Source organism: Lepidochelys kempii, chromosome 20, assembly GCF_965140285.1.
Source record: "Lepidochelys kempii isolate rLepKem1 chromosome 20, rLepKem1.hap1, whole genome shotgun sequence".
NCBI classification, from domain to species: Eukaryota; Metazoa; Chordata; order Testudines; family Cheloniidae; genus Lepidochelys; species Lepidochelys kempii.
In genome coordinates, this window is record NC_136399.1 from 4326346 (window position 1) to 4353050 (window position 26705).

A 26705-nucleotide genomic window follows, 5' to 3' on the forward strand; every position below is an offset into this window, starting at 1 on the left:
GGGGCTGGCCAGGCCCGGCCCTTCGATGTCCCAAGTCACTTGGATGCCAGTGATGACGCCCCATGGAAACAAATGCCTAGAAACGGCAGCAGCCCATGATGGACCGCTCACCTGCCCCAGGTGAGCAGGGCTAGGCTCCTCCCCCCCGGAGCCCATCCTCCAATGGGAGCAGCAGGTTGGCCCCGCCTATCCAATCAGGGGGCGGGGGCGCCTCAAGATGGCTGCGTCCAGGCAGCCGCCTTTCTGCCACGTGGAGGTCGGCGGGGCGGTGGCGGACCGGGAGCCGCCGGAGGCCGCCCCCGAGGGGCTGGAGGCCGTGTTCCCCCGGGAGGTCGGGCTCTTCGCCGACGACTTCCCCGAGGAGACCTGCTTCAGCTTCTGCGGCCACGTGTTAACCATCGCCCAGCACCACGGGGGCCGGCTCGGGGTGGCAGCGCCCGTCTGGGAGGCGGTGAGGGGCAGGGTGCAGAGGAGCCCGGTGGGGAGGGCGGGTGAAATGTGGGGGCTGGGTGCAGGGGGGATTGGGAGATGGATGCAGTGTGTGTGTGGGGGGGGTGGATGCCCTAAAGTGCAGGGGGAGGATTAGCTGCGAGATTAGGAGGCTCTGGGGAGGGCTGGCTTGGAGGTGGTGGGAGCAGGGATGGAGGGGGAAAGTGGGGGGGAGATAGGATGTTTGGCAAGGAGGTGGGGAGAGCTGGAACGTGGGAGTTGGCTGGAAACCTTTGAGCTCTGGGGATGGGGCATCCCACAGCACACGGAGTGGGGACTGGTGGGGGCTCAGCACAAAGTGGAGGTGTGTCCCCCAGTGCCTGTAGGGCGTCTTGGTGCCCCCATTCATGGGGAGCAGCAGGTTCATCAGATAAAGTGGGGGCTCTCTGTGTGGCTCCGGAGATGTCCCTGGCCTTGGGAAGCTGTAGCCTCTCAACTGTTCCTCTGTCGCCCCCAAAGTTCCTGTTCTTCAGCTGCAAATCCTGTCTATTTTAGGTTTCAGAGTAACAGCCATGTTAGTCTGTATTCGCAAAAAGAAAAGGAGTACTTGTGGCACCTTAGAGACTAACCAATTTATTTGAGCATAAGCTTTCGTGAGCTACAGCTCACTTCATCGGATGCATAAGCTTTCGTGAGCTACAGCTCACTTCAACCTGTGGCCCATCTAATTCAGAATCCCATCTTTGTCAGTGGCCAATACTTCAAAGGCAGGTGCAAGAAGCCCTGTAACAGGTCATTAAGAAATAACCACTCTGGAGGGGAAGTTTCTCCCTAAATCTGTCAATTAAGAGTCAGTGCAAGAGGATCTGTCTCCCTTATGCTTTTGTTCTCTTGTCCTGTATACCACTGGATGGCCCCATTCTCCATCTGTGTCTCTGTGCTGAAGGCTTTAACCCTGTGTAAATATTTTGAGAAGCAGAAGCTCAACTTCCAGGGCAAGAAGGTGATTGAGCTGGGCGCTGGGACGGGCATCGTTGGCATCCTTGCCACCCTGCTCGGTAGGTACAGTTGCTTGACAGCTGAGCTGAAGCATGGGGGCGGGGGGGGGGGGGTAGTCATGCATCTGATCTGTGGCATTTCTAAACTACCTATCACCATAGTCTAACTCCCTAAATGGGACCTGATGCAGACACGCTGTACAGAGAGACCTATTGATTGTTTTTTTTAACTGGCCTGCTAGCGAAAGCTCACAGGTGTGCCCAACTTTGCTAATATAAAGATGGAATCAGCAGCTTCGTGGAAGTCCAAGGGCCTCATCTGCATACAGGGTGGCAAAGATTACAGCTGTCCCCATATTTAGTACAGCCTGTAGGTTAAAGAGGATGGTAGCTGCAGGCTCAGCGTGCTGGGCCTCCTCTATCCCTGCGTTAGCTAGTATGTATAGACAGCCTGGGGATGGGACAAATGGGTCTGTTGCATGGTCGTGCATCCGGGAAGCCAATGAAAATCCTGCAACGTCTGGATAATGCATACCGGGAGGGTTTGATTCTCCTAACCAACACCCATGCCTTCTGGGTTGCTCTTGTCTTTTCCAGGAGGAGATGTAACCATCACAGATCTCCCTCTGGCTTTGGAGCAGATACAGGAGAACGTCCAAAAGAATGTGCCAGCAGAGCATTCGGCTCGGGTCAAAGTTTGTGCTCTGTCTTGGGGTCTGGACCACAAGGAGTTCCTGAGAGACTATGACTTCATCCTGGGCGCAGACATAGTCTACCTGAAAGACACGTACCCTTTGCTAATCAAGACCCTCCAGCACCTCTGTGGCCCTCATTCAACCATCTACCTGTCTTCCAAAATGCGGCAGGAGCACAGCACAGATGTGTTCTACGAGGCGCTGCTCCCACTGCACTTCACTTCAGAACTGGCCTATAGAGATGACAATGAGAATATTAACATATATAGAGTCACCAGCAAGCAGAATAGCTGAGGTTAGGGCATACCTTTCTCCCTGGCTGGAAAGGGACAGACACAACATGGCCTTTGGCTTTTCCAAACTGAGAGCCGTGATCCCAGCTGAGTGAGCCACCAGCAGCCAAAATGGAGTACACAGCATGGGTGCTGACTCTGCCTAGCTAAGGATGCAGAGGGCCAGATTCTTCCGTTCTGCCGGCAATATGGACCCAAGATGTTACCACCACCACCCTCAAGCTGGGGAGAGAAGCTCGGTTTTAGCTTTGCCCCAGACCTGGAGACAGAGTTTCTTACTGTCAGTGGAAGTTTTAAAAGCCAAGATCTTTAAGAGGATGGCTGTTTTAGGCCCATCCCTGGAACCCTGGCCTTCCAAGCCAAATTCCCTTCTGCCACTGAAGCAAGCCAAGTGACTTGAAACCACCAAGAGCATTAAACGTCTCTTAAGAGACACCACGGTGCCTTGTTCCTATAATTTGGCTAAATATATTTTTTTCATTGCTTTCATATTTGAATTAAAGGTATATTTCATGTGTCACGCCTCCTTGGGAATTGTGGGGATGGGAAAAAGAGTTCTACAAACCATTTTGTACAACCACACGTTGTCTTGGGTTAGGCTCTGGACCTCTAGATGGCAATGCAGCTCTGCTTATGTGCAGGATACATTTCTTCTCTCAAGAGGTAATGAAGGCTCTCCCTTGGGTTTTATTTAAGTAGAAATAGATGCGTGAGCACTCAGTGTCTTAAAGGTTGCACGTGCTGTAGGAACTGCCCTCAGCCTCTGCCCCACGCCCAGCCACTTTCCAGGGAGGAGGGGCACTTTCTTGGCTGCTGATCAGTGTCAGCTACCCCTGTGTACACCCTTCACTTTTACCCCGCATGGGTGGTGCTTTCCAAGTCTCTAAGGTGCCATAAGTACTCCTTTTCTTTTTGCAAACATAGACTAGTACGGCTGCTACTCTGGAACCTGACTACCTACCTTACAACTACATAGAAATGTTCCCTTCCGGGAGAAAGCCTTGGGGCTCTATCAAACGGGCATGTCTGTGTGTATAGCAGGCGGGTTTTGTCACAACGCACACGGGAAGAGCTGAGGCAAGAGGACTTGCACCGATTCTCTCCACCCTGCAGGCAACCTGAGTGTGTTACACGGGGCCGATATGACTCCAGCAGGGCAATGAGCAGTTGGCCCCCAGCATGCTATGGGCCAGGCTTTGCTGCACCCTCCCTTTCTAGGGTTAATTGGTCATGAAGGGGAGAGCACAGGTAGAGGATGGGGCCTCGGGACTCCTGGGTTCTATGGCTGGCCTTCGGGGCAATCCTGGGAGGAGAGGCAGGACTCCTGGGTTCCATTCCTGGCTGGGGGAGGGGAGGCAGGACTCCTGGGTTCTATGGCTGGCCTTCGGGGCAATCCTGGGAGGGGAGGCAGGACTCCTGGGTTCCATTCCTGGCTGGGGGAGGGGAGGCAGGACTCCTGGGTTCTATGGCTGGCCTTCGGGGCAATCCTGGGAGGGGAGGCAGGACTCCTGGGTTCCATTCCTGGCTGGGGGAGGGGAGGCAGGACTCCTGGGTTCTATGGCTGGCCTTCGGGGCAATCCTGGGAGGGGAGGCAGGACTCCTGGGTTCCATTCCTGGCTGGGGGAGGGGAGGCCGGACTCCTGGGTTCTATGGCTGGCCTTCGGGGCAATCCTGGGAGGGGAGGCAGGACTCCTGGGTTCCATTCCTGGCTGGGGGAGGGGAGGCCGGACTCCTGGGTTCTATGGCTGGCCTTCGGGGCAATCCTGGGAGGGGAGGCAGGACTCCTGGGTTCCATTCCTGGCTGGGGGAGGGGAGGCCGGACTCCTGGGTTCTATGGCTGGCCTTCGGGGCAATCCTGGGAGGGGAGGCCAATGAGGGAGGGTCTGGGAGGCAGGACTCCTGGGTTCCATTCCTGGCTGGGGGAGGGGAGGGGAAGCAGGACTCCTGGGTTCCCCAGGTGGGAGGGGCATGGGCTGGAGGTACAGGGAGGAGGGGGGCAGGGTAGCCTTTGGGGGTGGGAGATGTAAATGAACAGAAGGTCCGTTGTCCCGCCCTCCCTGCTCCAGCCGCCAATGAAACGGCTCGTTCCCTCCCCCGCCTCCCTGCCATTGGCTTCCGTCGTCACCCTCCGCGACGGCCAATCGGCTGCGCGAGGCTTCACGGCGCCGACGCGGTCGGTGGGGTGGCGGAGGCCCCTCTTGCGCACGCGCCCTTGGGCTGGCGGCTCGCGCCGGCGCCTATAGGCTGCGCGGCGTGTGACGTATAACGTGCGCGCCGTGGCGGCCGGCCCCAGGATGCAGCGGGCGGCGCTGACCGGAGTTTGCGGCCCCCTGCGCGGGGGGGCCCGACCGCGGCCGGTGAGGGGGGAGGGGCCGGGGCCTTGCCCCTCCCCCGCGAGCTGGTCCCAGCCCCTCGGCTCCCCTGTGCGCCCCTCCCTCTCTAGCCTATCCTGGCTCCTGGGGCGGGGCAGGACGCCTGGGTTCCCGACTCGGGGTAGGCCCCCCCCCCCCCGCGAGTGGGAGGCGCCGGGCGACCCCTGGGATGAGGCGTCCCGGGGCTGTCACTGCAGCCACGTGCTGCCCCAGGCCGAGGGCCCCTCCTGAGCCTGTGCATCAACGAGCAGCAGGGTGGGAGGGAGGCAGTAAGGCGCATGGAGCCTTGGGGAGCAAATGAGAGGAAGGGGTTACAGGGTAGGGGGCTGACCTCCGTCAACGCTGAGGTAGACAGCAGGGCTGGGCTTTGAGCGCATGCGTGAGGCTGTTCCTTACCCCCTGGCTTGAGCATGCAGGTGACTTCAACTCTATCTCCTCCCTGCTGGCAGGTCGTTTCCCGGCGGCTGGTTTGTCTCTTTCACGCTGGTCTCCGTGCATTTGCAGCGGATAAGGAGCTGCTGGTGAAGCTCAGGAAGAAAACCGGTTATTCCTTCGTGAATTGTAAGACAGCCTTAGAGAAGTTCAGTGGCGACTCCAAACAGGTGAGAGCTGCTTGGACTTCACCCTGACGTTGCACTGAATGTCAGTGGGATTTGGGTACCTAACTCCCTTAGCTTCTTTCAAAATGTTAATCTGAATGAGATGAGACTGGAATCTCTACTTTGGAGAGGGAGGGCAACTCACTGCATGCAGGTGTATAAAAACAAAGGAAGGATATATTTAAAACTGAGTGGTTTCTCTTACTTACCTCAGTCCATAGTAAAGGAGATGGTGCATAGATACCAAGGTAATAGGTTTAATTGCGTTTCTGTTGTAATCATTATGTAGGACTCTCTCCGACGGAAATTGATCATCAAGGTCGTGATTTTTAGAAAGGTCTGGATAATGTTGTGATCTCTATAGCTGTACAAGCTGACACAGAAAGATGCATGGGGAATTTAGTTTCCTGCTCTCAAGGCATAAGTAGATCAGGGGCAGAAGGTCAGAAAGAAGACGTTGTGCATTATCTTGTATGTATTAGGGATGTTTGGAAATCCACTCAAAACATATTGCCAAACTCATCGATGTCATCCTCGCTCCCAAGAACATCACATTTAACAACACTGTCCAAACCAGGGGAACAGCAAGGGGTACTGGTGTGGCTTCCGACTTTACCATCCTCTTCATGGATCACCTCAAGGAGGAATTTCTGGAAAAGTGCACCACAAAACGAACAATATACCTGAGGTACTTGGATTATATTTTCATCCTCTGGGCAAAGATCTAAATTCCCTTAAATTTCCACCACAACTTCAGCACCCACCACTCATCCATCAAACTCTCTCTAGAGCACACCCACACCAACATCAGCTTCCTGGACACCACAGTCAGCTTCAACAGTGGGATCCTACTAACAATGCTATACAAGAAGCCACTGATCACCATGCAAAGCAACCACCCCAGACACACCAAAAAAATCTGTTATCTGCGGCCACTCAGTTACCACACAATTTGCTCCCAAGAGAAAGTCTGGGATACGCACCTAAACACACTTAAATTTGCCTTCGCTAAACAAGAACACTTCATCAGCAAAGTAGATCATATCATGGAAAGGGCCACCCACATACCCTGGAAGAACCTGCATCAATACAAGAAAAAGAAACACACTGACTTCACCCCCCTAGTTACCTGCTATCCCACGCTGGAACTGCTACAGGTTATCATCAAACAAGTAGAACCCATACTTGATGGGGACCATGTCCTGAAAGAAATGTTTCCTGAACCCCCTCTTCTGGCCTTCAAACAACCCTCCAGCCTTGGCAAACTTTTAATTAGAAGCAAGCTCCCCACAGACCAGGACACACCAACTCAAAGCAGCACCAGACCCTGCGAGAACAACAGGTGCAAAATCTGCAGACACATCTCCACTGCTACAATGATCAACACTCCCCAACATACCTTTCAAGATTCATGGGTCCTACATATGCCTGTTGTAACATGTGCTGTACCCCATCCAGTGCATCAAATACCCCCCTAACAATTAGATGGGTGAAACCAATTACTCAGCTCTCGAATGAACTCGCCCCGAAAAATGGTATAAGACAAAAGCACCATATCACCTGTGGGTGAACACTTTTTACAAAGTATCAGGGGATAGCCGTGTTAATCTGCATCCACAAAAACAACAAGGAGTCTGGTGGCACCTTAAAGACTAACAGATTTATTTGGGCATAAGCTTTCGGGGGTAAAAAACCACTTCTTCAGATGCATCTGAAGAAGTGAAAAGAAAAGGAGTACTTGTGGGTAGCATCCGATGAAGTGAGCTGTAGCTCACGAAAGCTTATGCTCAAATAAATTGGTTAGTCTCTAAGGTGCCACAAGTACTCCTTTTCTTTTTGCGAATACAGACTAACACGGCTGTTACTCTGAAATCTGAAGAAGTGGTTTTTTACCCACGAAAACTTATGCCCAAATAAATCTGTTAGTCTTTAAGGTGCCACTGGACAACTTGTTACAAAGTGATTACTCCATATCTGATCTTTCGGTACTGTCCCCAAGGGAAACCTGCCCAACACCTTCAAAAGGCAAGCCTGGGAACTTAAATTCATAACTCTGCTAGCCACCAAAAGCCATGGACTTAACGGGGATGCTGGTATAATGGCTCATTGCAACAATTTGTAACACACCTCACTGCTGCGCCCCTTAATTGCCCACTTCAAACCCTTTATACATAAGAATCTAACCCCCAATTGCCCACTTCATTTCAAGAGACCACCTCCAACATGCGTTACTCCTCTTGCTTAACAATCTGTCCCAACTTGTATTTAGCTCAGGCGCTCTGCTTTCTTCCCCAGACCTGAAGAACTCTGTGTAGCGCAAAAGCTTGTACCTTCCATCAACAAAAGTTGGTCCAATAAAAGATATTACTTTGTCTCTCTCATATTCTGGGACCAAAATATCTATAATGGCACTGCAAATAATTATCCCAAATGTGACAGCACCACACAGCTGGTCAGTGTCATGTTGGCTTGGGTTTCTTGCGTTTTGTGGAACCATTAGGACGTGGTCTGACCATTACGGTCTCTCCTGTGAGGTGACTTTTCCACTTTCAGTATTACAAAGCTTAGGTCTAGGAGAGAGTTTAGTCTCTGAACTGACTTTTGTTGGGTTCATCTTGGTTTTGTCTTCAAAGGCTGAAGCCTGGCTGCATGAGCAGGCCCAAAAGGAGGGATGGAGCAAAGCTTCCAAACTACAGGGCAGGAAGACAAAAGAAGGCCTTATCGGGCTGCTGCGGGAGGGGAACGCGGCAGTTATGGTGGAGGTAAGCTCCTCCACTAGTGTGTGGGGGACCCTTTCCTTGGGCTCATGGGATAGAGTGAGTCGCTTCCCCTATCCCTTGAGCTGGCCTGTGTGCATAAGTTCAAATCTTGCAGCTGGGAGTTTAACTTGGTTAAAATATTAAATAGACAAATTTGTCTAGTCAAATCATGATTAATAGAGAATGTCTGGCATGAATGATACTAAAGGGATTCCTTTAAACTGCAGAAGCAGGAACAAACCCTCAGTCTGTCCTAAATAGAATAGTAATAGCCACAGGGAGTTCCTGTTCTGAAAAGCTGGAGGGCTTATTTCTGTCGCTGACTTCCCGGATAGCAGCTCTGACTGCTGTAACGGCCACCCCTTAAGTGGAATGGCAGCTGTCAGACAATGACTTCAGAATAATCAGCTTTGTTTCTCTACCAGGTGAATTGTGAGACAGACTTTGTGGCCAGAAATGCCAAATTTCAACAGTTAGTTCAACAAGCAGCAGCTGGGACAATGTTCCACCATCAAGGCGCTAAAGACCAGTTAACCACATATACCAAGGTGAGAGAGATCTATCGAAAGTACTTATATCCTCCCCCCGTTACCTGACCACCTCTCACTCTTTAATAATATATTTTCCTCCCAACACCTCCATGAGGTAGGGAAGTGCTATTGAGCCACAGAGATACGTTGGCCTTGTCTGCATGCCTTTGCCAATATAGCAATGCTGGGAGAGCCCCCTAGTGGAGACACACTGTAGGCCGCCTGAAGCACACTTCTAGCAGTGCAGTTGGGTCTACCTACACCTGAGACTTCGATGTTACAGTTATGTTGTCTCAGGGATGTAACTTTTTTTACACTCCTAACCAACATAGCTATATCAGCAAAACTTTGAGTGTAGGCTTAGAGTGAATCTACACGAGAAAATTAGATCGACCCAGCTACTTCGCTCAGGAGTGTAAAAAAAAAAAGAAGCCACTCCCCTGACCAACATCGTTAAGATGACCTAAGTTCCATGTAGCCAGCGCTAGGTTGACGGAATAGTTCTTCTGTTGACCTTGGGAAGGTGGATTTAGTACGTTATATGCATCTCACTGAAGTGGAATTCTCGCGGATGCTGGCCTGACTAAGACGTCCTTCCCAATCATGAGTATTCGGCCAAGCCACTTTGCTGGGATAAGCAGCTATCCTGTCTCAAAATCCTTGTTGGAATTAGGGGATGTGCTGAAGTTTTGGAGGAATTTGTTCTGAGTAATCTCCAATGTACAGAAGTCGATTGAGTAGGAGGTCGTCTGGCGGTGCTGTGTGAGGATATACCACATCAGGCGTCTGTTGGAGTAGCTAGGTGGGGGCTACTACTCTCCTAGAGTCAGGGGCTTGCAGCGTAATGTGTTGTCTCTCGTCTCTTTCAGCATTTCATGAAGGCAGCTGAGCTTTCTCAACTGCGGACCGGGCCTGCTGGATGTTTGCTCAGTGACCAGCTGGCTCTCGCTATAGGTGAGCGCTCTAGTATAAGAGGCTGGTTAGAAGATAGAAATCAGGGAGGCGTTTGTTTGTGTGGCTTCCATCATCCTTGTGTGGGATTGACTGAGAAACCCTTTCCCCTGAGAGGATTCCACCTTTTATCCTGTGTTCAGAGGGGCTGGCTGGCATGAATCTTGTCCGTTTCCAGCCTCACGGAAACTGCTTGTGCCAGTGTTTCTGACAGCACTGAGGATGCAGTGAGGCTCAACTGGGGACCTTTAAATTCTGGGAACTGTCCTATAACCGCTCACAAGCTCTCAGAACTAGTACTGCTGCAAAGTAGTTCAGAGGGAGTTTTCTGAGGTGGGGCATCCCTTTAGACTTACAGTACATTGCAATAACGCAGTGGTTCCCAAACTTGTTCCGCCGTTTGCGCGGGGAAAGCCCCTGGCGGGCCGGGCCGGTTTTTTACCTGCTGCATCCGCACGTTCGGCCGATCGCGGCTCCCAGTGGCCTCGGTTTGCTGCTCCAGGCCAATGGATGTACTGACCACCTCTTCCAGCCGCTCCCATGGGCCTGGAGCAGCGAACCGCGGCCACTGGGAGCCGCGATCGGCCGAACCTGCAGATACGGCAGGTAAACAAACCGGCCCGGCCCACCAGGGGCTTTCCCCGCACAAACGGCGGAACAAGTCTGGGAACCACTGCAATAGCCTAACATTTCCAATAAGCGGTAAGCTAGCCAAGCTCCCTTTCTTACAGGAAGGGGTTTTCTGTTTGTAAATACACGGGAGGGGGACAGGCCTAGTACCTATATTGAGACAACTCTCCAGCCTTACGCTCCTTGAGCAGCAAAACTACCAAGGAAACTGACATCTTAAAGGAGTGGGGGAGAGGGCAGAAAGCTGCAGCAAATAGCCCTGCCCCAGAACCCTCAGCCTGATCTGTACCTTTAACTGTGAAATAAAACCTGTTCTCGTTTTGGGTTTTTAAAGGCAAACTAGGGGAGAACATGGCTGTCAAGAGGGCTGCGTGGGTGGCAGTACCAGAGACCTACTACATTGGCTCTTACGTCCACGGGGCACTGCCAGCGGCTAATCCCTCCCTCCCTAACATGGTGCTTGGGAAATACGGTGCCTTAGTGATCTGCCAAGCATCTGAGCAGAGCCAGAAGTCAAACCTTGCTGATCTAGGCCGGAGGCTGGGTCAGCATGTCGTGGGAATGGCCCCTCTGTCGGTGGGATCTCTGGAGGATGAACCTGGCGGAGACATGGAAACCAAAATGCTCGCCCAACCTTTCTTGCTGGACCCCAGCATTACCCTGGGCCAGTACGTGCAGCCCCAAGGCGTGTCTGTGCTGGACTTTGTGCGGTTTGAGTGTGGAGAGGACACAGAGATACCAGAAGCAGAGTAGACACAGCAACATCTCACACAAGAAAACTCTTCGTAATCTCACCTCTGCGGCCTGGGGCCGGGCATTTACATATTGGATCAGTAAGGAAATAATTATGAGACGGGATCAATAATGAATTAATCTCATGTGCTGGACATTTAATACAGGTAACTTTTTTTGCAAAGCATTAAAGGACCTTGGTAACTGTCCTGTACTAAGCATCTGTGGGCATTTTATATAAAATGGGCTGGCCTGTTTGTTTCTAGGGAAGTCAGCAGGGAGCGTTGGATCTCGGCTGATGGTTCAGGCTAGATGTGCTGGAGTATATATTTAAATAATCTTAACCCTTTTGGGCCAGGATAGAGACCCTCTGAGGTTTAGCCATTTAGACCAATATCCATCTGCTGATCCCAGACTCTCCTACTCTTAAGCTATTCCCACAAAACCAGATTAGTCCCTTCACTCACATCCCCTCCCCTGGACAGTAACAGTAAAGGGCTGCAGCTTCTCTTTCCCCAAGGGCAGGCATGTTGCCTCATGTTGCTTAGACCCTCCCGAAGAACAGTTCCTTCCCCTGGGCCCACTGTCCCACCAGGAACTGAGTGATGTCTCAAGGGGCACAAGCTATTTCTTCAGCAGGTGCAGTTGACCAGGGCCATGTACGCTGCTCACTAGGAACAAGGCCCCAGTGCTTGGCTAGCCACCTGGAGAAGCTTCCACCCCAAACAGCAGTGAGTATTTGGCCTGTATGCAGGACTGCCACCTTCCTCTGTGATAAAGGGGCCACAATCTTTGCATATAGGAAATTTTCAGCCTGTAATAGATCTCTGGCTAGGTGTGTCCAAGGGGGAGTCTGATCTGTTACCGGCTGCAGCTGTGACATGTCACAGCCTTGGGGAGCTTGTAACTTGGTTACAGTACACAGGTGACTCAGTTAAACGCCTGGCTGCTGAGGTCTAGCAGCAGGCTGGGAGTGGTGGGTCTTGATTCTGTTTGACTCAAGATGGGCAGAGGCAAAGCTGAAGAAATGGGGGTTAAAGAACTTCTTGGCAGGTCCTAGGAGAAATCCACCTGGGCACTAGGGAATGAAGTGCCAGCTGCAGGGCAGGTGGGCATGGCTCACCCACACACTTGTCCACCCAGCTTGCTTGGTAGTAAGCATCAAAGCACAACATCTAGTTCATATGATACATCTTTATTTTTTTAAGAAGTCCCAGGTGGAGAAGGGGCTACAGGCAGAAGACTGGCTAGAACTGGACTTTCTGCTGGTTGCAAACTAGCATCGCCTGCAGGAAGCGTTCCTCAGGAGAGGAGACGCCGGCAGGTACAGTTGTCCTGCCAACAGCACTAAATGTTTGAGATCGTGGCTGAAGCTGGGAAGCTGTAGTAGCGAGTGATACGTAGTGTTTTGTTTTCCAGCTTCTGGCGCTTGGCCGGATGGGTGAAGCGGAAATGCAGTCCGCATGCCTGGCTGTGCAGCAGATCCCCAACAGGCACAAAGGCAATGACAATAAATGTGTATAGAAAGCTAAAATATCAGCTATTGAGTACGCTTGCAAGAGTAAAAACCACCCCCCCACCCCCCCGGTCCCTTACTGCTTCGGTCCCAGGTGTGGTAGAGCCCACCCCCAGGACATGGGGCTCCGGCTGCTCTCCGCCTGTTGACTGGGTGCTCCGTTCTCTTCATTAGAAGAGCCCTTTTTCTTTCTTCAAGTTGATCTGCTTCCAGCTGGGAAGAGCAGCAAATTCCTCCCTCCTGATTCCAAACACTGCCACAAAGTCACTTTCGGAGAGGTAATTCTGGCAGAGAAAACGCCGGGCAGATTAGCGGGGGGGGCGGGACGGCAGTGTGTGCAGTGGCCTTGGGAAGGTCATTTTGGAACCTAAGGGGGCACAACTAGGTAGGAAGGGAGGCCAGGCTGCTTTTCGGTAGAGCCAAAGGGGTGCTGGGCTGGGACTCTGCCTCCAGCAGCGGAAAGCTGAGTGGCTCTGTGGAGAGGCCAGGGCTGCCCACAAAAGCTCCCCCTGGTTACAGTACGCAGGGAAGCCGGGGGTGCACACTAGACACTTACTAAGAGACAGAAATTCATTGACTCAATGGAAGCCCAACAACCTGTGGAACAGCCCAGGGCCGGGAGGTAGCAAGAGCCAGTGCAGGGGGTAGAACAGCAGAACTTCCCCCCAGGCCTCTCTAATAAACCCTCAGCTCCTCCTCCAGCGCGCTGTCGGAGGGAGGAAAGCTTTTCAAAAACCTTCCGCATTAGTGAGCCGGGGCTGGATTCCCAAAGAGGTTTAGGTGCTTGTTGAAATCAGTGGGAGTTGGGGGGCTAAATCCCTGCAGGATCTGAGCCCAAGCACCTGGTCCCCAAAGCTCACCTCTTTCTTGGCAGGGTCTACATCTCCTGGCAGTTCCTCCTGGTTAGTTAGCACTTCTAGAGGGTAGAACTGAGCCACGCCACCACTGTGGGCCCCAGAGCTGGGGGAGAGAGCTGTCCCGTTCAGATCCTACGCAGTGCGGGTGGAAGGAGAAACACCCCAGAGCATGTCAAGTTGTTTTAGTGCAGGAGAGACATGCCCCTCTCTGCTGAGCCTTTGCTCCTAAGTCAGTTAGGGGGCTGCAGGAAGGAGCCCCGGCTACTGTTCGTAAAAGGTCCAGCTGTTATTGCTGGGATCCCTTGCATTGCATTCAGCCTCCCTGCAGGTTCCCTTACAGTTTCATGTAGCTACAAGATCCCACATCACCTGTGCCCAGAAATGGGCTAGTTTTGCTATGCACTGTTAAACAGCTGTTGTGTTCTACCCCAGGGGTGGCTCCATTTCTCTGGCAGGGAAAAGCATGCCTACATGTGCCCTTTGCAGTGTGCTTTGGGCTCTCTAGGTGGAAGGTGCTAGGTAAACTTAGTAGATTGTTGCTTCAACGCTCCATCTGAACACAGCAGTTTGTCTAGGCGCTTAAGTGGCTGATTTGTAGAAGCTGTGAGGAGATTAACGGGCTTGGCAGGTGCTCAGCGCTTAAGCTGGGCAGGTGGCCTAGCTAGAAGTTGTAAGTATGGGCCCAGTGGGGCAATGAGAGCCCAGATAGGGGAGTAGCAGCGTGCAGATTCTCAAGTGTTTGCCTCCCCCGAGGGCTAGACACCCCCTAACCTGGCAGGAGGTGACATGTCCCACCCCACGCTCTGCAGCAGGGGGAAACGGGTGGTCAGTTTGCTTTCTGGAAGTCATCCCTGTCTTTGGCCACCTGAGCTGAATCCCACCCAGTTCCGGCCACCTCCCTACACCACAAACACAACTCACAGCTGTGATCCTGACAATGGCACAAGCATCTCCCAGCTCCTCCTTCAGCTGCTCGTAAGTCTTCCCTTCCTGGAAGGACAAAGAAAGCTGAGAACCCCACAGCTCGCCCCTTAGCCACAGTTATAACAGGGTGGGTGGAGTCTTGCCCTGTTCACAGGGAGGTGCCCTAAGTGGGAGCTGGACTGCCCAGCTCTTACCATACCAGAGCCTGGAGCACCTGCAGTCAGCATGAGGATGCAACTAGAGGAGGAGAGAGGGGCTTGAGTGAATCCCTTGTCATCGAGACTCCAAAGCCAGAAGGGACCATTGTGATAGTCTAACCTGTGACAGGCCAGAAAACTGCCCCAAAATAATTCCTAGAGCTGATCATTCAAAAAAACGTCCAAGCTTGATTTAAAAACTGTCAGTGAAGGAGACTCCACCGTGACCCTGGGGAAATGGTTCCAGTGGTTAATAATTCTCAGCATTAAAAGCTTACGCCTTATTTCCTGTCTGAACATGTCTAGCTTCAGCTTCCAGCCAGGGGATCAAGTTCTGCCTTTCTCTGCTGGAGGGAAGAACCTATTGTTAAATATTCGTTCCCCATGTCGGTACTTACAGATGGTGCTAAATAGATTGAGTTCTTTGAGTCTATCACTATAAGGCAGGTTTCTAATCCTTTAGTCGTTCGCGTGGCTCTTCTCTGCCCCATCTCCAATTTATCAACATCCTTCTTGAATTGTGGGCACCAGAACAGGACACGGGATTCCAGCTGTTGGTTGCACCAGTGCCCAATATGGAGGCAAAATAATCTCTCTCCTCCAACTCAAGATTCACCTGGTTATACAACCCAGGATCACTTTAGATCTTTTGGCCACAGCAACACACTGGGAGCTTGTGTTCAGCTGATTGTCCATCATGCTCCCCAGGAGAGAGCCCCCCATGCCATAGGGATGGCCTACTTTCTTTGTTCCTAGATATTTACATTTATCTGTATTAAAACACTTGATGTTTGCTCGCACTCAGTTGACCAAGCGCTCTCGGCCCAGCCTTACTCCTTGGGCTGCCTCAACTTTCTCCTCCCGTCTTTACATTTTCCATTGGTCCCATGCAAGTGAGAGGAGAGATGAAACTGAGGACTTGAGGGTGGCAATCAGCCCGAAGGCAGCTAGGCCCCCAGCCTCCTGGGAAAGGCAGTGGATACTGGGCAACTGACTCCCGTGTGTGCCTTCAGCAATCTCCCCCATTCGCTCCTTATCTGCAATCAAGATTTACCAGAAAAGCCCTCACTGGTTCCTGCTAGTCTAAGGATCAGTTGCATTTCCCCATCTGCTCGAGGCCAGGCCCTGAGAGGCAGATGCCTCTGGACTGTGTGCTCTAATCCAGAGCGGCAGATGAGCATGATAAACCCTGCCCCGGCTGGATTCTCCCACCCACCTGCTGTGGCCAGGCTTCCACCTTGTTTATACTCACGCTCCATTTGTGTGGGTCCCAGGCTACAAACCACCCAGTGAAGTTGGGTGGCTCAAAGCCCTGCTTGACCACCAAGATGGGCGTGTCAATGTCCCTCCCGCTGGGGTGGGTGCAGAGATATTCCTGAGCAGTGGCCAGCGCTGCTTCTTTCTCCATCGTGTTGGCATCCTTCCCAAGCCACAAGAAGACCTGCAAGAGGAAATGCAAATTGGCCAGGCACGGGAATGGGACTGGAGCTTAAGGCCAGAAGGGATGGTTGTAATAACCTGGTCGACCTGCATAACAGAGGCCAAAGAACCTCAGCTGGGATTTGTGCATCAAGCCCAGAGCCTGGGATTGAGTTAGAGCTCATGGATTTCCTAGATCCAGGCCAGCAGAGGGACAGAAAGCACTCACCCCAACACTCAAGAATGGGTGAATTGGGTGCTCATGAAACTGATAAGCCGGGGTAGCACAAACAGATGCTGTGTGTGCAGCCCCTTGATCCTGACCCACATCCCCTCGAGCCTGACCCGTGGCCCCCTGCTCGTCCAGTCCTGGGTCGTTTCCCCCCCACATATGCCCCTCAATCCTGACCCACAGCCCCTCTGCTAGTCCAGCTCCAAGTTCCCCAGACAGCCAGTTCTACCAGGACCCCCTGACCTGTAGCCACCCCTCCGCTATCCTCCTTCTGGGCAACTCTCACACTGGGACCGCTGGTGTGTCTTAAATTAAGAAGGCCCCTGGAATACCCAAGTCCCAGGGATTTTGCTGGCTGATGGCAGATCCTGTTTGGGGCTGGGCAAGTGGGGAATCCGGTGGCTTTTGCTCTCCCAGCGCACCTGGTCCCATGTGTCGAGCAGCATCACGTCGCTTTCGCTCAGGTCATCCTGGCCGAAGTCGGTCACTTCCGTCACCACGAAGCGTCCGGTCTTGTTGGAGCATTCGAAGAGCCGGGGCGGGTGATCTGGGACTTCCTGCTGGAGCCTGCAACACACAGCTCCTTCAGCAACCCTCCCTGGCTGAGACTGTCAGTGCAACCCGCTCTGTACCCTGGTACCTTTTGTCGCTGGCATAAGGGGCTTTGCCTCCCAGCACTTCCCAGAACGCTGCTGGCTCCTGCCCTTCGGCCACAGTTTCCTGTGTGCCCTCGCAGATGGTTGCAGCCAGCTGCTTTGCCATTTCCCGCTCGTCCCCGCTGGAGCCCTGGCGGGCAAGGAGACAAGCTGGCATTCGCTGTCCGTGGCGCACAGCGATGGGGGAGGAACGCTTGCGGGGGGGTTTCACTTCCCGCTGGCTGCCCAGCCGGTGCCAGGCCGCCCCTTACCTTGCCGTACCACAGGTAGTGCTCGGCCTGGGTCTGGAGCAGGAAGACGTCGTTGGAGTTGAGTGACGAGGCAAACGCCGGGACTTCCACGGCTTTGGTGTTGGACTGGGCGGTTCCGTGGATCTGGAAGAGCCTTACGGGCGGTTCCGGTTCTTTGTTGCTTTTCCTGGATGTCCCACCCTGAGGGGGGGAGGGGGAACTGAGCCCTGGTGCCTGAGAAGGAGCCCCAATGGGGCCCCAGGAGAGAGAGCGGGGCCTAGGGGTTCCAGCTGGGTTAGGACCAGCACGGGTAGGGTCTATGCTAGGGAAGAAGAGAGCTAATGGGGGAAACCTCATGCTGCAGAAGGTGGAGGGAGGACACAACAGCTGGGAATGGTGCTGGCTGAACCGGTGGCAGGAAGGAGGGATGGGAAACTCATCAGTGAAACGATCCAGCCCCAGCTCCTGCACAGGAGAGTTATTGCTCCGGGGCCACTCTGCGTCTACCTCACTCCAGCAACAAGGGGGGGGAGGAGAGAGTCTATGCCCTGTAATTGAGACAGTGTGGAACAGACACCTGGGTCCCGTTCCCAGTTCTGCCACTGATCTACTGCATGACCTTGGGCAAGTCCCTTTCCCCCGGGCCGTGCCTCCGTTTCCCCTCCCGCCCCTTGTCCGTTTTAGATAGTGCTTTTCAGGGTGAGGGCTGCCTCCAGCTCTGTGTTCATGCAGCCCCTGGCGCAAAGGGGCCCTGATCGTGGCCGTGGCCCTGGCCACGAATTGAAACCGCAACTGCCCTGGTGACTGGAAAATCCAGCCCAGCGTCTCCTGCCCCCGGCCTCCACTTCCCCCTGCTCCGGCTGGCAACGCCGTACCTCAAAGATGACCAGCTTCCCTTTGAAGATGGCCAGGAAGTGGCGCGGCTCCTTGCCCATGCTCACGCGCACCTGCACCGGCTCCCCCTTGAACTGCCGGTCCACTTCCACCGCCTGGTATGCGGAGGCAGCCAGCTCGTCCTGCGTGGCGTGGCGACCCTGGGCACGCACAGAGGGACCGGCTCGGAACGGCAGCCCGGAGGAGTCTCCGCGCCTGCGGCCGAGGCAATGCCCCGTGAAGCGGAGACGGGGTGCAGGGTTCTGCCTACCTGCCAGAGGTACAGGATGTAGCGGGGCCGGTGGTTCACACCGTAGGTATAAAGCACCAGGTAGCAGTCTCCGCCGAAGAAGAAGCCATGCCACTGGTATTCCACCGGCTCCAGCTCCAGATTCTCGATCCTCCAGACCTAGAATGAGCGCAACCGTGCCGGGAGTGATATTAGCGCGAGTCATAGCACTGGGCCGTTCAGGCAGCTGATCGGTCCATGCTGACCCCGTGACGAGGGCAGTCTTTGTAACAGGGCCGTTAAGAGCCGGTTTCCCCCCCCCCAGACTCAAACTGTTGCCCCATAGCATCGGGAGCTTTGTCAGGGAGCATCAGTCCAGTGGGAGGCCACCCCACGCCCCCATTCCCTGCAGAAAACTTGGAAAGGGAAGGGGGCCGTGGGAAATCGGCCAGATGCAGGACCCCCTTTGGCACAGGAGCATGTACAAGGGGGGAGCAAGCAGGGGTATTGGGCCCCCCCCATCAGTGGGGGTACAGAACTCCTCCGGGGTCAGGGCATGGAAAGCAAGCTCCTCCAGCCCAGCCAGGGCGGGACGTGACAGCTCCTGGGGCTGCAGCAGGGAGAACCAGCTCCTCCGGCCGCAGGGGAGAGCTAGGTCCACCGGCCCCAGGGCCGCGGTGGGGAGAGCCAGCTCCTCCGGCCGCAGGGGGGCACACACAGCGCCCCTCCAGAAGTGGCCAAATTTTTATTCCTGTGCACGCCCCTGCATTGGGGTCATTCAGAGGGTCTTTGATCAGCACCAGGGGCCCGAACAGGGCTGGACAGCTCAGCCCAGAGACGCCGCGAGCCACTCAGGTGTCTTCCGTGTGCAGCCGGTCCCGACGACTAAGGATTCCCAAGCTGCTCGCGGGTGCTGAACTCGCCTGCAGCTTGGGCATTGCAGCAGCCGTGAGGGCACCAGGCTGCCCCCCAGCGAGCGGAGGGGCCTGGATCCCCCTGTCCCAGCAGGGCAGGGGGGGGTTCCGCCAGAGACACCTGCACTGCCAGGGAAAGGGCAGAGGGGTCACCCAACAGAGCATTCGGCTTTAGTGCCCCGAGGCCGACTCACGGCTCCTACCTCCACCTTCCCTTCCCCGTTATCCACCATCCGCTCCTGGGCGGCCAGCTCGGGCCGGGTGTGCAGCAGCATGGCATCAAACTTCTCCTGGCTGACTCTGGCTGCCAAAAAAAAAAAAAAGCATCGGGGTTTGGTCAACAGCCTAGGTGGAGAGAGGGGGGCAGCAGATGCAGGCAGCAGGGCTGCAGCGGTCAATGTGTATCCCATACCCTACAGCATCTACCCCCATACGCTGTGTCCCTGCACCCTGGGGAAGGCCTTGGCATGGGGGGTAGGGGGCTAGCTTAGGAAACAAGCAGACCAGCTGTGTGCCCCACGTCTCCCTGCAGACAGATCGGCAGCCGCACCCTGCAAGCTCCAGGAGAGAGGAGGCTCTTCTTACCCGTTTTGCCAGTGCTGTAGGCTTTGCCCAGCCCCACCGTCTGGTCCCGGACGGTCCATGTCTGGAACAGCTGCTTGAACATGGCGGATTCGGCACCATCGTTCACCGTCTCCACGTTGGTGCCGCAGGGGTAGCCCTTCATGTTGATGAACTCCTGCCAGGCCAGGGGCGGAAACGGCAAGGAGCCCGGTCAGTGGTGCGACCCGGATGCCCCGCAAGAGGCCCCCACCCTCTGGCAGCATGGAGTCAGGAATCCAGCTTTCACTCCAGGCCCCCAACTTGGCCCTGGTCCAGATCGGCTCCTCCCCATCCCTGCACGTGCATCACTGTTAGTGAGACTCCCTCGCCCCCCACCTCCGTCCTACCAGAGCTTTGTCCATGGCCGTTCGCCTCTCTGCCTTGGAAGCCCCCTTCCCCTTCCAGACATAGATCTTGGTCCCGGCATGATCCAGGATGTAGCAGTCCTGGGGAGGAAAAGGTCAAACCACTTCCTGGGGCTGCTGATTGGCCCCATGCCATGCTCCTCTGCCTTGCCCTGTAAGGCGCGAATGGGGGAGTTGGGGCTTAAAATGGGGCAAAAGGGATCCAAACAGGGTGCCGTAGAAAGGGGGGAGGGATTTTGCAATGCACCACTTGCCGGTTCGGGAACTTCCCGGACCACCCCCCAGTGCTCAGTCCTGCCCCGGATTGAAGGAGTCGTGGGAGTTGCCAGACTGGATCAGCCTCGACGTCTGGCCAGCCCCGTCTCCTGTCCCTGACGGCGGCCAGCGCCAGAGGAAGGCGCAAGGAGCCAGCAGCTGCGGGATAATCCGTCCCCTCCGGTCTCAGAGTTAGAGCCATCCTGCAAAGAGGGCTCTAGATGGCTGGCTCTGGCGCCCTGGGGGAGCCAGGCGGAGCCGGGCCGGCAGAGGTGGAGCTCTGGGTGAAGTGCAGCGGCGGGAGCAAAGCCCCAGGGCACAGAGGTGGATTTTAAATGGCACCTGGTGAAAGTCCTGATGATGCACAGCGGCCCCCATCTTTCACTCACGTCATGGCTCAACAGCTCCTGCACCAGCGGCCTCGCGGCCTCTTCCAGCACCTGCATTTTCCCTCCGGAGTCTGAGACGCTAGAGAAAGGAGAGGGGTGGATTTATTCCCAGGGGCGCTGGGGATGTGGGGGGGTTCAGGGCCCAGGAGGGGAGCAGACACCAGGGCAAGCCGATGGGAATGTTCCCTGGTCTCTGGGACAGTGTCCACCTGCTCCCCTTTCTACAGGTCTCTCAGGCACAGGGCCGTCAGGGCCCATCCCAGCGATGCTGCAGCAAATCTAGGAGCCACCAGGCACAAGGAGACCGGCTTGGTTTGGGAATTGGCCAGCCGTGCTGGGAGCAGGGGTGCCGTCCCTGGAGGAAGATCCCCGAGGAACAAAACCCAGCCGGCTCCGTTGCACTTGGATCAGTCTAAGCCTGCATGGGAGATGCGGATTAGCGAGGGATGGGGAGTGAGGCCCGGCAAATGCCAGTGAGATGCGGAAGCCTCTGTGTGATGTGCCGCCCCTCCCCCACTCGCTGCTTTGCACTGCACCCCGCTTACCGATAGAGCAGGACAGTGGTCTTCTGCTGCTGGTCCACCACCTCGTCCGGGGTGCTGGGTTTGATCTTCCGTGGCCTGTCTCCAAGCACGCTCTGCAGCACCGTTGTCAGCTCCAGGCTGGCTCCCTCCTGGTCGCCGTCCACCACCCCGATCTCCGCCCGCCCCCCACGCTCCCGGTCGCGGATGTCTTTGGCCAGGAGCATGGCCTGGACGAGACCCCCCAAGAAAACGATCATCGGCTCCCTGCAGGGTGCTGGGCAAAGGCACCAGGCACCCCCTCACCCCACCCGAGAGCCTGTGCTGTCTGAAAAGGCAGGACGGACAGATACGGAGGGGACAGGTGAAGGGCTTATCACAGGCTGATGACAAACACAGCCCGGCACCCCGCACGCTCACCTGGTCTGAAGAGAGGAACCAGCGCTCGCCAAATGCCCTTCCTGGGTATTGGACAGAGCATGCCCACCTCTAGCGCGCTGGTTCCAAGCCAGCCCAGTAGGGCCAGGGAGTGGGGTCCAGGGCCTTTCCCTTCCAGGGCGCTGGTTCTGGTCCAGATCCAGGGGGAGGGGAATGCTCCAAACTTCTCTTCCCTACAGCGGCGGGAGTAATGGGAATGGCAGGCGGGGCGGGGCAGGTCCGGCAGGGTTCCTACCTTCAGCCGCTCCCTGGTGTTGCTCTCGGGGCCGTTCCACTGAATCATGACCTTCCCCAGGTCCAGCAGGAACACGTCCCCCAAGTTAAAACTGTCCCAGCTCATCTCCACCTGCGCCCGGGGGCGGGGGAACGGAGAAGAGGCCGTGAGGGGGCTGGCACAGGGGTGGGGGCAGGAAGCCATGCTGGTGCCAGGGGAAGCGGGAGGACCGAGCAGCAGTGGCCGTGGTGGAAGTAGAGTGGGAAGGGCAGCCACAGGCAGGGGGGCAGCCGCCATGCGGGGGGAATCGGGAGGACGGAGGCAGGGACCGCGCCAGCAGCAGGGTGGGAAGGCAGCTGGCCCACCGGGGGCATGGGGCGGGCAGAGCGTTGGCTGTGCCAGGAAGGCAGTGGCTACGCTGGCCCCAGGGAACCGGGCTGGGGGCGCAGGGAGGCTGCCTTGCCGTAGGGCAGGCGGGGGCCCAGGCCAGGGGCGGGAGTGCCCGGGCCCAGGCTCACCTCGGTGGCCGCGACGTTCCGTCTCCCCTTGACGTGCAGCAGGCGTCGGACGTTGTAGACGTTGGTCTCCACGTGCGTCATCCCCGAGGCCGCCCCGCCCTTCTTGTAGCTGGGGGAGAGGGGTGGGGGAAGGGTGAGCGCCCAGAGCAGGGAAGGGGAGACACGCACGGGGGCCGCCAGGACCCTCCTCACCCTGGCAAACACGGCCCCGTCACCCCCCAGCCCCAGAAGGTGCTGTGGGCACAGCTCCTTGCAACGCTTGCAGGCTGACGTCCCCCCCGGGGGGCTGGGGATAGCCTGTAGGCCACACGCCCCGGATGTCCCCCCCGGGGGGCTGGGGATAGCCTGTAGGCCACACGCCCCGGATGTCCCCCCCGGGGGGCTGGGGATAGCCTGTAGGCCACACGCCCCGGATGTGCCCGCGTGGGGGCTGGCTGGGGTGGGCAGCCGGAGCCCCATGGAGGGACAGGATCTCACTCCAAGCAGGAGGGTTGGTGGGTCAGGCCCACCGGGACCAGGGCCCCTCAGCCTCCTACTCACATGATGCCCTGCTTGAAGTAGCCTTTGAAGAGGTCCGACTCGTGGCACTGCACCTCCCGGTGCTGCACGGGGCCCCCACCCAGGTAGTCGTCCAGCTGGGTGGTGTAGATGGCAGCGCAGCCCTGCTTGTCCCATGAGGAGCCCTTCCCGACCCAGCAATGGATGTTGTGGGCCAGGACGCTGCCCGAGCGCCGGGTCTGCAGCAGGGACAGACCTTGAGGAGTGACCCAGCCTCTGCCCCGCTGATCCCGCATCGGGACTGCCGGGGGCTAGGTGCTCCCGGATCCCAGCTGGCAAATGCCACCCCCTCCACTGCATGGAGGAGGGAGGGAATTTCTTCCTGACACCCTGCCCCTCTACAACTGGGGATCAGTTTGGCAGTGCCTGCCCGGAAGCCGAAACAGAGAAGCCCTCCTTGCTGTATCCTCACTCATGCCCGCTAATCTTAACTGGAACGATTGCCTCCAAATCATGTGGCAGGGAGTCCCACAGGCTAACAGGACATCGTGCAGAGCATTTTCTTTTGTCAGGCTTAAACCCACTGCTGTTGCTTTTGCCTTTCATCAGTGCTATCTCCCCCCCCCTTCTCTACTGCTCTTCCAAGACAGACGGGGGGGCGGAGGGAGGAAATGGAAGAGATCAGCTTTGCAAAGCAGCCTCCCCGAGCTGCTTGTCTGTCCCACACCCGCCGGGATTAAAGCAAAGCAAGGGGCCCTGGGGTGAGTACCGGATGCTTCACTCCCAGCACCACGCGTCACCCTTTGGAGCCAATTCTACCACCAGCACCTGCGGCGAGTCCCAGCAGGTCGGTGGCTTGGGGGGTTAATGAGCCCGCCCCACCAGCAGGGTTTGCTGCAGCCCTGGGGGCACTCACCGAGAGGAGGACGTAGCAGTCGCCCTCATAGAAACTGCCATGGGATTTCGGAGGCACCTGCACCAGGTCCATTTTCTGGGGGGAGGCAGAAGTGCATTGAGACCAGCGCAGCCTCCCCCTTGTCCTGGCATCAGCCATGGGGCACACAACAGTCATCCCCCCGCAGAGCGTCCCTCACCTCTCCCCCACCCCCGGAGCAGCTCAGCCAAAATGGTGCATTGGGTGTGTTCTGGCCCAAGGGGAAAAGCACCGCGCCCAGCCAAACTCTCCCCAGCAGGCCGGCCAGAGCCGAGGTCCCCCAGACAGGGCAGGGCTGGCAAAAGGAAGAACCAGGAGGGAGGGAGCCAGCTGGGCCTTTGGGGATCTGGACAGAAGCCTAGGGAGTCGGGGGTGAGCTTTGGCCTGCTGATCAGCAACCATGCAGCCACCTCTGGGGGGTGGAATGACAGCTGGTTATGGAAGTCCTGCACATCTGCCGCTGGAATGCAGCCACCTCTGGGGAGGGGCGACAACTATTTATAGGGGTAGCCCATCTACGCCACTGGATTCAGCCATCTCTGTGGTGGGAGAGTGGCAGCTGTTTATGGAAGTACTGCACATCCACCACTGGACTGTATCCTCCCCTGGGGAGGGGCGTGGCAGCTGTTTAGCTGCAGCTCACTTCATCGGATGCATCACGAAAGCTGATGCACAAATAAATTGGTTAGTCTCTAAGGTGCCGCCAGTCCTCCTTTTCTTTTAGCATAAAGAGCTAGAGTTGGAATTAGGCCAGGGCACCACACCCCAGCCTCCATGAAAGGGCCGTGGGAAAAGACGAGTGGCCCACTGGAAGTACTCGCTAGCCAACTGCCCATATCCCTTCTGCACCCTGGAGGTCTCCCAGCCAAGTCCTAGTTACCAGGCCAGACACTGCTTAGCTTGCAAGCTCCAAGGGGATCCCAGCCCAAGGCGGGAGACGCACCCCACTTACCTCAACCCTCCAGATGAGGAGGCCGGGCATGTTGTTAACCGCCTTGAAAGCACTGCTCAGAGCCATCGCGCCCCGCGCCGGGGACTCACCGGGGAGCTGCCAGGCAAGAGGAGACAGTCAGCCCAGAGGAGCAGCCCACCCCCGACACTCCTGCCTGAGAACAGCCGCACACGTCCCAGCTGAGGTGTAAAAAGCTTCTGCAAAAGCTTTGCCCAGAAGCTGCATGCTTTGGGAGGGGAGGGAATTAAAGGGGTGAAGCGAGGGGATGTGGGGTAGGGGATCCCCCAAATCGCACGAGATGGAACCCAAGCAGCTCAGCAGGGGGCACTCTCTGGATGAGACACCCACCCCCTGGCCCCTCGCCCCCACGCACACACCCAGGGCCAGGAGAGGTGGAAGTTCGTCGTGGGTGGCACGTGCAGGGTGAATCAGCAGCCAACGCCCAGGGAGAAGCTCCCTGCCCCGCCCCCACATGTCTCACAGCACTGGGGATCTGCCCCGCCCCGCCCCACATCTCAGGGGCTCACCCCTGCAGGTGTCCCGCCCCCCCCTCCAGCCAGTGATGCTAAAGGCTGGTGCCTGGGATTTGGGGCTTTCCCTTGGAGCCACAGCTCACCAGCTCCTCAGGATAATTCCCCCGAGTCACGCCAGCCAGGGTTTGGGAAGACTCCATGGCCCCTTTAAGGAGGAATTCTCCTTCCCAGGCCTGGCCTGCCCCTCACAGCAGATGGAAGCTGTTAGGGCATGTGGGCCCCACCCAGCTGGTTCTTGTGCCACCCCGAACGGAGTCAGGCCAACCTGCGCATTCACACTGCACAGCAGCCCGGACCCCCGCTCCCTGCACCAGCCGGGATGGCACCCAGCAGAGAGCAGGGTTTTCTAAGCTCTGGATCCATTCTCCATGCCCTAGATCCTGGGGCAACCCCATTGCCCTGGCTGGGCTGGGCGCCTCTGGCTTCACCGCCGCAGCCAGGGCTCAGACCCAAGGGCACCCTGCGGATACTTACGAACACCGCAGGAATCTCTCCTGCCCACTGGGTGCTCCCTGCCTGCCCGGCCTGGGGTGGGTCCAGCTACTCAGCACGCTGGCCTGGGCACAGCTGGGGTGCGGACCCTGCTCTAGCCACGCTGCCCGTTGCACTGCAGAGAGGGACACGCCCTGACTGCAGGCTCTGGAGGAGAATGGGTTAGAGGGGCCGGGCTCACGGCAGCCCAAACCGTAACCGCTCCCCCCCGTCTCCCCCAGTTTTCAGTCATTGAAGCCAGATGGCGTAACCTGACCCAGGGAGCCGGCCCAGCCACAGCCCTAGGAAAGAGTCGGCTGGGTGAGACACCATCAGCTGGGTTCGATTAGCCAGGAATGTGCTGGTTTTGGGCCCGGCTGCGTTTGCAGACGCCGTTCACACTGGTTTGTTCCTCTCCGTTCACACGGGCACGGCCAGCCCTTTCCTACCATTGCACTTAGCCGCAGGGCAGGTGTCTGCTCATGCCAAGCCCCTCAGGGGGAAACACCAGGGCCAGACTTCCCCTCCCTATGTGGCACCGACTAACCCAGTACTGAGAAACCTGACATGGCATTCCCCAATCCAATGAATCTTGGTTGGCATCAGTTCCTCCTGCCTGAGGAGCAAGTGATGGACGCTCTCGGTTCCTGCCTCAGCTGGGATCTCTTCCCACCACCCCATTTAGATCTACCTTGATTCACTCATTTTCACTCCTCTTTCCCTCCCCGAGTTGCCACCGAAGGGCACTTGCCAGTTCTCTCATTAAACAGCCACGTGGTGGCATTATGCACCAGGAGCCCAACAGGAATGAGGGGGCTTCAAGTTTCATTCTCTGAGCCCTGCAGATCTAGGGCCATCTCAGCCAGCCCATCTCCCTCACCCAGCCCAAGGCAGGACTGATCCCTAAGGCCACTCATCTAGGACTTCGGCCACCCCAAAGTCAGGCTGGAACTCACCTGAATTCGCTGCTGTCCTCTGC

At 56.5% G+C, this 26705-nt stretch overlaps 3 protein-coding genes across 5 annotated transcripts; 2 read left to right on the forward strand and 1 right to left on the reverse strand.

Annotated features, from left to right (window-relative positions):
* The first annotated feature begins 206 nt into the window (after positions 1-206).
* Positions 207-2912, forward strand: EEF1AKMT3 (EEF1A lysine methyltransferase 3). Its single transcript, XM_073318332.2, has 3 exons — positions 207-451; positions 1376-1487; positions 2025-2912. The coding sequence occupies exons 1-3, from the start codon at positions 218-220 to the stop codon at positions 2414-2416; spliced, it is 738 nt and encodes a 245-aa protein (XP_073174433.1). The 5' UTR covers positions 207-217; the 3' UTR covers positions 2417-2912.
* Positions 2913-4666: 1754 nt separating this feature from the next.
* TSFM (Ts translation elongation factor, mitochondrial) lies at positions 4667-12522 on the forward strand. 3 transcript variants are annotated; one of them, XM_073318406.1, is made up of 8 exons: positions 4667-4772; positions 5237-5389; positions 8020-8148; positions 8571-8693; positions 9545-9629; positions 10591-11155; positions 12197-12312; positions 12393-12522. In XM_073318406.1, exons 1-6 carry the CDS (start codon positions 4710-4712, stop codon positions 11007-11009), a joined length of 972 nt encoding a protein of 323 aa, XP_073174507.1. In that variant the 5' UTR covers positions 4667-4709; the 3' UTR covers positions 11010-11155; positions 12197-12312; positions 12393-12522. The 3 variants fall into 3 exon arrangements, with proteins under 3 accessions (XP_073174507.1, XP_073174506.1, XP_073174505.1); XM_073318405.1 differs by having other exon boundaries at positions 12408-12522; XM_073318404.1 differs by lacking the exon at positions 12197-12312 and having other exon boundaries at positions 12408-12522.
* Positions 12523-12577: 55 nt separating this feature from the next.
* AVIL (advillin) lies at positions 12578-24815 on the reverse strand. Its single transcript, XM_073318403.2, has 19 exons — positions 24723-24815; positions 23753-23827; positions 22879-23075; positions 22339-22447; positions 21842-21952; positions 21193-21398; positions 20648-20726; positions 19986-20084; positions 19621-19774; positions 19239-19339; positions 18164-18301; positions 17895-18053; positions 17041-17220; positions 16774-16919; positions 16556-16700; positions 15735-15923; positions 14283-14351; positions 13365-13493; positions 12578-12788 (listed from the first exon to the last, which is right to left on the reverse strand). The coding sequence occupies exons 1-19, from the start codon at positions 24786-24788 to the stop codon at positions 12675-12677; spliced, it is 2466 nt and encodes an 821-aa protein (XP_073174504.2). The 5' UTR covers positions 24789-24815; the 3' UTR covers positions 12578-12674.
* Positions 24816-26705: the final 1890 nt, after the last annotated feature.

What these genes read in the sequence shown, in the direction of transcription:
- EEF1AKMT3 (XM_073318332.2), top strand. Translation starts at nt 218, where the DNA reads ATGGCTGCGTCCAGGCAGCCGCCTTTCTGCCACGTGGAGGTCGGCGGG. An exon ending in CAGCGCCCGTCTGGGAGGCG is followed by an intron (nt 452 to 1,375) that starts GTGAGGGGCAGG and finishes TCTGTGCTGAAG; the next exon opens with GCTTTAACCCTGTGTAAATA. An exon ending in CATCCTTGCCACCCTGCTCG is followed by an intron (nt 1,488 to 2,024) that starts GTAGGTACAGTT and finishes TGTCTTTTCCAG; the next exon opens with GAGGAGATGTAACCATCACA.
- TSFM (XM_073318406.1), top strand. Translation starts at nt 4,710, where the DNA reads ATGCAGCGGGCGGCGCTGACCGGAGTTTGCGGCCCCCTGCGCGGGGGG. An exon ending in TCAGTGGCGACTCCAAACAG is followed by an intron (nt 5,390 to 8,019) that starts GTGAGAGCTGCT and finishes TTGTCTTCAAAG; the next exon opens with GCTGAAGCCTGGCTGCATGA. An exon ending in CCAGCTGGCTCTCGCTATAG is followed by an intron (nt 9,630 to 10,590) that starts GTGAGCGCTCTA and finishes GGGTTTTTAAAG; the next exon opens with GCAAACTAGGGGAGAACATG.
- AVIL (XM_073318403.2), bottom strand. Translation starts at nt 24,788, where the DNA reads ATGGCTCTGAGCAGTGCTTTCAAGGCGGTTAACAACATGCCCGGCCTC. An exon ending in AGGAGCTGTTGAGCCATGAC is followed by an intron (nt 20,085 to 20,647) that starts GTGAGTGAAAGA and finishes TTTCCTCCCCAG; the next exon opens with GACTGCTACATCCTGGATCA. An exon ending in CCTTATGCCAGCGACAAAAG is followed by an intron (nt 16,701 to 16,773) that starts GTACCAGGGTAC and finishes TGTGTGTTGCAG; the next exon opens with GCTCCAGCAGGAAGTCCCAG.